A 10,533-nucleotide genomic window follows, 5' to 3' on the forward strand; every position below is an offset into this window, starting at 1 on the left:
CAATACATATCAGCTCCCCTAGTGGTTCAGTGGTAGAGAACCCGCTTGCCAATGCAGGAGACATGGGTTCAATCCCTGGGTCAGGAAGATCCTGGAGAAGGAGTTGGCAACCCACTCGAGCAAGGGAAATCTCATGGAGCCTGGCAGGCTACAGTCCACGGGGTCGCAAAGAGGTGAACACAACTTAACCACCCCATCACACACACACACACACACACACACACACACGCATATGATTGTTGTTTAGTCACTAAGTCACCTTTGACTCTTTGTGACCCCATGGACCATAGCCTGTCAGGCTCCTCTGTCCATGGGATTCTCCAGGCAAGAATACCGGAGTGGGTTGCCATTTCCATATCCAGGGGAGCTTCCCAACCCAAGGATTGAACCTGGGTCTCTTACATTGCAGGCGATCTCCTGTATCATTGTAGGTTGATTCTGTACCAACTGAGCTATCAGGGAAGCCCTGCGTGTGCATGTGTGTGTATGGGTGTGCCTATACATATTTATCTTCCTCCATATTCGAAGACATGGCCTGTAATTATGGTACTTCTGGCACCAGACTTACCCTCTTTGAAAAGCAAAGTTCCTTGACTTCTTTGCTGTCAGTCCTTCAGTCATGAAACAAATACAGTAAGCAGGCAGGCTAAAATGTTAATGGCACCAGAAGGCTAACTGGCTTGAATGCTGAGGCTGAATATGGCCTCTGCCTGCTTGGATGGTGGGAAGAGTTTGGCTGGACACGTTTCCCCCTCTGCAAGATCTCTGCTCCCTGGATTAGACCTTAAGCCCGTGTTGGTTGATTGCACAAGAACTCTGGATCTCTGCTTTTCCCAGAGGCATTTAAAACATGCCAAGCTGGTGTTGCAAAAAAACAAAACAAACCAAGCCTGTGCATTCAGCAAATATAACTCGACGAGCAGAGACGTGTCAGTCACTCACCCAGAGGGGAGCCCAGTCTTGCCACCGCCACTGGAGCACAAGCCATGGACATTGAGAAGGTCAACTCCATGGACTTTGGAGAATTTGTGGATGTGTTTGGAAATGTCATCGAGAGGTGTCCTCTGATCGCAGCCGCGGTTTGGTCCAAGCGCCCGTTCTCTGGCTTGGGAGATTTAGAGAAGCACTTTTTTGCCTTTATTGATGGTCTTCCACTGTCAGGTAAGGTTTTGGGTTGGACGCTGACAGAGGGATTTCAGATGTGCTTATCAAAAAGATAGGGGAGGCAATTCCCTGATGGTCCAGTGGTTAAGACTCAGGTTTCACTGCCAAGAGCCTGGGTTTGAACCCGGATTGGGGAGCTAAGATCCCACAAGCCATCAGTTCAGTTCACTCAGTCATGTCTGACTCTTTGAGACCCCATGGACTGCAGCATACCAGGCTTCCCTGTTCATCACCAACTCATGGAGCTTACTCAAACTCATGTTCCAAAAGCCATAGTGTGGCCAAAAAAGATTTCTTTTAAAATGGGGGGAGGGGAGGTCTTGTGGCTGTTTTTATTTTTAAACACAATTTTTAAAGGTTACTTTCCATTTAGTTATTACAAAATATTGGCTGTATTCTCCGTCTTGTATGATATATTCCAGAGCGGATCTTAGACCCAATCGTCTCCACCTCCCCTCCCCCATCCATAATGCCCCTCCTGCCCACCCCACCCCCCACTGGTAACCTCTAGTTTTCTCATCTGTGAGTCTACTCCTTCTTTGTTATCAAACTGTTTTGAGATATTTGAGCCTAGTTGTTTATCCCTGGTATACACATTTACTTATTTTTGCTGTAAGGCTTGGTGAGTTTCTTCAGACTTCTGCAAAAGAGAGTCAAGTCCTTGCAGTGTTAAGCAGACAGTAGAGTAAAAGAAGGTTCCTTGGCTCAGGTAAACTGGCTGTTAAATATTAAAGCTCTGGGGTTACCAGGAAAGAGGAGGCAACCGCCTCCTCTGGCCTCAAAGCTGCTCAGGGACCAAAGGTCACGCTAGTGCCCGCCCCCCCACCCCACCCCAGCCCTGCGTTGGCTTTGGGAATGTCCCGTATGCTGGAGAGGAGACTGCTCCCTATCGGACTATCTGAGGAGCCTGGGGGGAAAGAGAGAATGGCTTATGTTTTACCAGAAAGGGCCGGTTTGGACTAGGCGGCTAAGGGAAGTAGAGTCCCTCAGGTCAGCAGCTCCCTGTGGGTGTGAGGTGGAGGGGGAAAGACAGAAGTCTCAAGAAATCCCTCTGGAGAAAGAGGTAGAAAATGCCAATTTCCTTTGGGTGGAGAGAGAAAAGGAGGCCCTTGGGGGTGTAGGGTGGGGAGAGGAGGGAAGTTTGGGGCCAGGCCAATCCCAGGTGAGTCAGAAGGACACACGGCCTCCCAGGGGTTCACAGGCCAAAGGTCAGCGGCTGAGGCTGCCTCCCGGGCTGTCCTCAAGGTCCCTGGAGAAGCCTGGACTGGCTGAGGGACCTCGAGGGGACAGGCTGTCTTCACAGAGGGGCTTCCACAGGGAGCTGGGCTGTAGGCGCGGTGCTCTTCTGCACAAGTCCTGGCCTGTGAGCCCAGGGCTCTGACACCCGGCCCCAGCGAGGTTTCCAGAGGTCAGAGGGAGCCTCCCAAACAAGGGGCTCCTTTATTTCATTTTAGGTACATTCAGGAAGAGGGGAGGATGGGGGATTAAACCAAGCTGACAGGAATGTGGAGGCCCTGACTTCCCTGTGGTCCATTGGTGAAGACTCCGAGCTCCCAGTGTAGGGGATGGGCTCGGGTTTGATCCCTGGTCAGGGAACTAGATCCCACACCTGCCGCAAGTAGGAATGTAGGGGCCCTGTTGACCTTCACGCACTGCCTGTCCAAAGCTGATCCTGCAGCCCCCCTACCCCCACCCCCACCCCTCAACCCCCTGCCACAGGCCAGCTGGCTGCAAACACGAGGGACCCACCGTATCTGGGCCAGTGTGAGAATCCCATCCCACCCGGTGGACAGAACACTGGAACATGATCGAAGTTTGCCAAGGGAATGAATGAAATCGTTCCTAAGGGGATGTTGAAAGATGGTGGAGCCTGGCATTACCCTTCCCCACACACTTTAACTGGGGTGACTTTCCAAGCGGTCACTGGGACAAAACCTCTGGAGGGAGTTGGAGCCACCTGGGCGTTTGCTTGCTTCTGCACTCCAGGCAGTTCTTTGAGGGACCTCTCTGCTGGTAGAGCTTGCTTTTCAGCCCTGTGCTGGTGGCCACACTTGCCTGGGGCAGCTGGGAGTGCAGCCCTCTCTAATCACTTTCCTCCTATCTAATCATCTTCATGGCATTAAGCAAGCAGAGTTAGTGGTGGAAATAATGATGACAACCCCTAAAATGCATTTTCCCCTTACTATTGCTGTCTTTTAAGCACCTTTCCCAACACTTGGCATTTACTAACTCCCTTAATCCTCATAATAATCCTATAAAATAAGGATTATCATTAGTATCCCCATTTTACAGATAAGAAAACTGAGACAAACCCTGATAATCAACCCAACAGCTTTTGAAGAATTTTCTGGAAATTCAAAGGCAAAATCTAGAAACAGTTTCTAGGGACTTCATCTATTCATTCACTGATTTATTCAATAATGTTAATGCTTGATGTACCAGATATTTGGGGTTTTATTTTTATTATTATTATTTTTATCTTTTTTTTTTCTTGGCTACATTTCTTGACTTGCAGGATCTCAATTCCCAGATCAGGGATTGAACCCCGGGCAGCAGCAGTGAAAATCCCATCAGGGAATCCCACCGGGGAATTGCTGGGTTTTATTTTTTTAAGTTGTTTTTTTTTTTTAATGTGGACCATTTTAAAAGTCTTTATTGAATTTGTTACTATATTGCCTCTGTTGTTTGTGTTCTGGCTTTTTGGCCAAGAGGCATACGGGATCCTAGCTCCCCAACCAGGGATCAAACCCACACCCCATGCATTGGAAGGTGAAGTCCCCACCATTGACTGCCAGGGAAGTCCCCTCCCCTACTAATTTATTTTAAATTAGTTTTTAAAATAATCAAGTAAAAGTCTAGCTTTTCTTCTTGGATGTTTGCTCACAACCCCATAGACTATAGCCCCCCAAGCTCCTCTGTCCGTGAAATTCCCCAGGCAAGAATACTAGAGTGGGTTGCCATTCCCTGCTCCAGGGGATCTTCCTGACCCAGAGACTGAACCCATTTCTTCCTGCATTGCAGGCAGATTCTTTCCACTGAGCCATTGGGGACGACTTACTCCTTAGATAGTAAACAACAAATTGGGTGTAACAGAGTCTTTGAATCCTAAAACTAAAAGGGACCTTATAGAGATGTTCAGGTTATGATGATCTATCTGGTCAAAGATTTGTTTTAGATGGTCTAAGAAAACATTCTACCATTTAAAGAAAACGGAAAATTCTGTTTCAAGAGTAAGCCAAGATTGACTATTCATTTCGGAGACACTATGGTGATTACTGACCAGTAGGTGGCAGTATAGGACTAATATTTAGCTCCAAAACTAATTGGCAAAATACCTTTTCAAGCCAATCAGTTCCTGATTCCCAAGCCAGAGGAATGACAACAATAAAGGGAAGAAGGTTCACATGCGCGCGCACACACACACCCACACCCACACCCCCCACACACACACACACGGCCAATAATGAACAAATTCAATAGTGATTTGTATTAAACATCAAAGAGCAATAAAAATGTCATAACAGTTAATCATGCATCTTTCAGTGGTATTTCAGAATAGCAATAATGCCATGATTCATTACTTAATATTTATTTCAGAAGATAGTTGTTGAAAGCATCAAAGACTTGGATACCGATAACTTCCTTCAATGCAGGCTATAAGGTATTTATATGAGGCTATTAAGATGTGTTCATTCAGTCAAATATACAGCACTTTCTCCCCAGAGTGTCAGTCAATAAACACTTGCTAAGTGCCTACTCTTCCCTGGGGAATTGTCCCCGGCCCTGGAGATAGAGCCATGAACAAGACAAGTCCCTGCCTTCAATGAGCTGACATTTCAGTGAAGAGATGCAGGATTAACATACATAAAAAGGATCATTTCAATTCTAGAAACTAGGAGAACATTTGTATTAGGATAGAACATATGTAATAAAAGAGGTCTTTCTTAAGAAGTGACAAGAAAGACCAAGGCAGTTGGAGAATGGTGGAGAGTGGAGAGATGTGAGGAAAGGGGTCAGGTGGAGGGCCTGCTGCTGCTAAGTCGCTTCAGTCATGTCCGACTCTGTGCGACTCCAGAGACGGCAACCCACCAGGCTCCCCCGTCCCTGGGATTCTCCAGGCAAGAACACTGGAGTGGGTTGTCATTTCCTTCTCCAATGCATGAGAGTGAAAAATGTAAGTGAAGTCGCTCAGTCGTGTCCGACTCTTAGCGACCCCATGGACTGCAGCCTACCAGGCTCTTCCGTCCATAGGAGGGCCTGCAGTAGCAGTAAAATCGAGAGGTGATGGTCAGGTGGACTAGGGTTGCAGCAGGAGAGATGAAGAGATGTGGCTGGATTTTCAGGAAGAATTTTAGAGTTAGAACCAATAGGTGTTTTTGATAGATTTGTGGCAGGAAGGCAGGTCAGAAACAAAGAGAAATGAAGGATTGTTGTGTTGTTTAAGTTGTGTCTGACTCTGTGACCAGACGGACTGTAGCCCGCCAGGCTCCTCTGTCCATGGGATTCTCCAGCCAAGAAGACTGGAGAGGTTGCTATTTCCTTCTCCAGGGGATCTTTCCAACCCAGGGATCAAACTTGCATCTCCTGTGGCTCCAGCATTGGCAGGCAGATTCTTTACCACCGAGTCACCTGGGAAGCCCGAAATGAAGGATAACACCTGTATTTTTTATATGAGCAACTGAGTGGGTGGTGGTCTGTTTTCTGCAACGAGGAAGAGTTCAGCACTGAGAAGACAGGATGGAGAATGGGAGCTTGGCAAGGCTGAGATGCCAAATAACCATCCAGGGGACAATATTGAGTGTTCAGGTGGCTCATAACAAAGGAACTCAGGGGAAAGCCGAGGACTAGACTAGACCCAGGTGTCATGAAATAATCCATGGCATTTGAAGCTAGGGGGCTAGATGAGAACACTTAGGGCATCCATGTGAATCAGAAGGGAGAAGGTGTGAGGACTGAGTCGGGGAGCACTTGTGTCGCTGATCTGGACCAGTGATGAGAATAAGTGATGATGGGAATCTTCCAAGGAGAGAGGGCCAACCACATGACATGCTGCCAAGAGGCTGAGAGAGAAGAGGCCAGAGCACTGGCTATTGGCTTGAGCAAGCTGTCTGTCGCCTGTGACCCGAGGAGTGCAGCCTGGCAGGCCGGTGGGGCTGGAAGTGTGATGGGGTGAGACTGGGAGGTGGGGAGAGGAAGTGGGAATGCCGAGGAGACAATCCCCTGGAACAGCTGTGCTGTGAGGAGGAGCAGAGAGGCAGGGAGGAACTAGAGGACCACAGGCAATCAAGAGAGGGCGCTCCTTTTGTTTAGGGGTTGAGTGCTTCTAGGGCCGGTTTGTGTGTTGATGAAGTGGCAGTGATGGTGGGCAGGCCCGGGGGGGGGGGGGGGGGGGGGAGGGGGGGAGGGGGGTGGGGGGGGGGGGAGGGGGGAGGGGGGTGGGGTGGGGGGGTGGATTGATGGTTGAAATTGTAGCCTTTGACATGGAAGGAGGCGCTGGCTCCCAGAACACAAGTGGAGAGAGAGGTTGGCCCAGGCCATGCACCGGACAGGAGGGAGGGTACACCAGCTGGGACAGTGTGGGGACACTGGAGGACGTTGATGGGCTTCCAGGCCGACCCCCTGCTCTTCAGCGGCCACCACTGTCTGCTAATAAAATGAGGACTGTCGGCTCCGTGCCAGGAACTCTTCAAGGGGCAGAGATTCTTGGTCTGTGGTCGCAGCAAACAGTGTCTGTCCACACCTGCATCTCCAGACCGTGCCATGCCAATGGCAGAGGCGGTGCTGTCTCAGATTTTAGGAGCGACTGAAGGACAGACAGTACTGAAAGGCCTGAAGTGAGACACCCAGCCAGGTTTGGACAGTCCAGGCAGGGGGACTGCAGGGCTGAGGTGGGGAGGTGGGGAGTACCCAGGCGTGGTCTCCAGCCTCCTACTGGGGCTTAAGGCCACTGGGGATGCAGCACTGGAAGGGGCAGAGAGCTGTCCGGCAGGAAGGATTGGAAGGGGCGTATCAGTGGTTTGGGGCAATAAAGATGGAGTCCTTGGGTCAACGGGAGGTTCTATTTCTCCAGAGCTACCATTCCCTACCTGCCTCCCCTGCCTCCCTGCACCATCTTCCTTTACCTACATTTGACTGCTCTGTGTCTGTGTGTGTGTAAATCCTCTTTTCTGATCTCTTTTCTTCTCTTTGCTCTGCGCTTCTCTCATCCCCCTTGTCTCCTGCCACCAGCGGAAAACACGCTCAGTCCTGGGCAAACATTAACCCCAGGTGATGTTTTCAAGAGAGGGAAGAGCCCAACGGAGTGAGAAGCCAGGTGTCAGGGCCAGAAAGAAGAAGCAGGTCTGGGATGCGGGCGGCCACCCACAGGACCAGGGTTCTGCTTGGGGCCACCGGGGGACAAACCCAACCCCCGGCCAGGTCCTCCTAGCAAAAACCTCCTTCCCTGCACTGGAGCCAGGCCTCTGCAGAGTAAGAAATGGGGGGAGGGTGGGGTGGGGAGACGCTGAGTTCAGTGAGAAGGCGGGGTCCCAGCCCCCTTACCTCCTCACCCCTTTGAAAATCTGAATAAACAAGGATGGGGTGCAGGGCAGGCGGTCAGGGCCAGTGAGCCTCCCAGACCCCCGCCGCCCATGCCCATTTGGGGGGGTCCAGACTAGGTGGGTATGGAGCGGATTCAGGGGGCACCCAGCCTCAGGCTTGGGCAGCCTCCACAGCACAGCCGCCTTCCAGCCCAGGGCTGGGGGCACCCAGGTAGGGACTTTATCACCTACGTTTTTCGCATCACCCGGCTGTGCTGGACACGGGGACCAAGCCCCCCAGTTTTGCAAGGCCCAGGAGAGGTATTCTAAAATGGGGGGTATTGCCAAAATGGGATTACTGGTGACCTGAGTTTCATTTTAAACTACCTTTAATCTTGAAGGGGCAGTCAGTGCTCCAAAACCAGTGGTTTGGAGTCCAGGAGCCCCACGCAAGCAGCTTCCTGGCTCAGTGACCTTGGGCAGGTCAGCTACTCCTTTCTGAGCCTCTGATGAAGCCTCTCTTCAGTGCAGAAGTTCCCCCCACCCCAGTTCTCCCACTTCTCAGGACACAGGTCCACAAGACAACAATCCCAGTCATCCTTTAATTGGGCAGAAACTATAAGATTTAAGCAGGGAGAGTTTATACCCTAATTAAAGGAAGAGTCAATCAGTGATCCCCTCCTTTCCAGAGGAGCCCCGCACCTGTCCTCAGCCCCAGGGACAGAAGCTTCCAGCCGCAGGGCAGCCCAGTTACACTGAGTTTACTAGGGCAGGTAATATGGCTATTTATTGAAAAACTGCTAGCATCAGGTGCTGTGTGGGTAAGTGAATTGTCTCCAATCCTTGCCACTCCTCAGCAAGCTAGGTGTCATCAGCCCCATTGTTCGCATCGGGTTCCCTGTTTAGCATATCTGAAGTCTTGCCCAGCCCCACGGATTCTAAATCTCCCTTTAGAGAACTAAGTAAAATGATTGGCTAGGGCTCAGGAAAACCCCCCTGGATTAGGACTTGAAATCGCAGGACTCACACCACGGGTGGCCAATTTCAGGCCAGTGTTCGGAGATGAGGAGAAGCTGCCTTCCCAGGAAAGGTTGTTCTCCAAGAATTGTTTTGAGATCTACCGTGGGAGAAGGGAAACGAGCCTCAGTCACGGTGGGTGGTGAGTGGTGCTGTTTTCCTAAAAGGAGGAAGCCACTTTCGTTCAAAGGGCCGTAGGATTCGGCTGGAAATGGGTTTCTTAGCAGTTAATCATCTGCAAAGCTCTTTGCACGCCTGATTTCCAGAAGCTCAGAGCTCACACTTAGGGTCACAAAACCCTGGGCATTTATTTGCCAAGCTCCAAGGATGTTATCCCTGTGGATCCTCCCCGCCAGTCTCCTTTCCAGAGCGAAACCCATTCCGTGGCTTTTGCAGGAAGTCTTCAGGCCCTTGTGTCCGGCCCTCTCCGACATCAAAGCCCCCCTGAGAGCAAAGGACTTTGAAAAGATACGAAACGCTCGGGTTCCCTTATCGCGTCCCCGCTCCCTCCCGAGCAAGTCGTAAATTCCGAGCCTCCGCGGCCGCTCCCCGCCGCTCTGCTGGCCCCAAGGTCTCAAAGGACAGACTTGTCACTTCCCGCCCCGCCCCCGGGGCCCCGGCCGAGGCCGAGTGAAGCGGGGTTGGAGGGGCGCAGGGTTCAGGACGAGCTGGAGGGGGCGGGTGCACTGGGCGCCCCGAGGTGCCCCTCATCACGTTCCGGGACCCTGCTTTTCTCCGAAGCCCTTCGGGGCGCGATAACACCCTCCCACCGCCGTATGTCTGTGCTTCTCCGCAGGCCAGGAAGGCGTCCTGCGCTGCCACCCGGAGCTGGCGGGCCGCCAGCTGCCGTGGGGTCGGCTCACCGCCGAGTCGCAGCGGGAGCAGAGCGCCGCGGGCCTGCAGAACCTGGGCGCGGCCGAGCGGCTCCGGTTCACCGAGCTCACCGCGCAGTACCGCACGCGCTTCGGCTTCCCCTTCGTGCTCGCCGTGCGCCTCAGCGACCCAGCGGCGGCGCCCCGCGAGCTGGCGCGCCGGCTGCGCTGCCCGCCGGCGCAGGAGCTGCGCACCGCCTTGGGCGAGGTGAAGAAGATCTGCCACCTGCGTCTCGCCGACCTGCTCGGGGAGCAGCCGTAGCGGCCGCGCCAGCAGAGGACCCCAGGACGCACGTCGGGACGCACCAGGGCCGCGGGCGCGCGCGATGCGCTTGGAACGAAGTCCACCCCCGCGCACGGAGGCTGGGGCGAATCGAGACAGTCGCACGAATAACGAGCCCTTCTGTCCCCCTCCCCACACGCGCACCCTTTGCCAAAATATCTGTTGATAGTTTCGGGCTTTGCCACCGATGTATCCAGCTCACTGCTCCAATTCTTCACTCCCGTTGCGGCCCGTTGACACCACCTGCCTATGCGGATTCCAAAGCGCTTATCCAGCTCGTTTTGGCCCCGCACCCTCTCCTGCTATACCCCCAGCCGCAAAACAAAACGGACAAAAAAGGAATCTTATTCTCCAGTGGTTTGTCTGTTTTTTGTTTTTTTTCTTCTTCTTCTTCTTCTCCCACCTTAGTTGCTGCGCCGACACTTCCATGAGAGTGGAAGGAGTCTCTCTGAAACTTGGACAAACACCGCGGAGCTTGAGCTGGGACTGACAAAGCGGCCTGCGGGGATGGAGGGCGGGAGAGCGCCCCACGGGGGCCGGCGTTGCGGAGGCACCCGGTGGGGGCCGGCAGAAAAGGCTAGGAGTGGGGCTTCTCCAAGCTGGATGGCCGTGAAGGTCCGGGGCCCTATAGAACTGATAAAGCGGGGAACGGAGGAAAATCGGTTCTGGCCAGAAGAGG

The 10,533-nt window shown here is 52.5% G+C and overlaps 1 protein-coding gene across 1 annotated transcript; it reads left to right on the top strand.

Moving 5' to 3' along the window:
* The first annotated feature begins 885 nt into the window (after positions 1-885).
* URAD (ureidoimidazoline (2-oxo-4-hydroxy-4-carboxy-5-) decarboxylase) lies at positions 886-10,208 on the top strand. Its single transcript, XM_070800246.1, has 2 exons — positions 886-1,161; positions 9,496-10,208. The coding sequence occupies exons 1-2, from the start codon at positions 987-989 to the stop codon at positions 9,831-9,833; spliced, it is 513 nt and encodes a 170-aa protein (XP_070656347.1). The 5' UTR covers positions 886-986; the 3' UTR covers positions 9,834-10,208.
* The last annotated feature ends 325 nt before the right edge of the window (positions 10,209-10,533 follow it).

The sequence above is a fragment of the Bos indicus genome, chromosome 12 (assembly GCF_029378745.1).
Source record: "Bos indicus isolate NIAB-ARS_2022 breed Sahiwal x Tharparkar chromosome 12, NIAB-ARS_B.indTharparkar_mat_pri_1.0, whole genome shotgun sequence".
NCBI lineage: Eukaryota > Metazoa > Chordata > Mammalia > Artiodactyla > Bovidae > Bos > Bos indicus.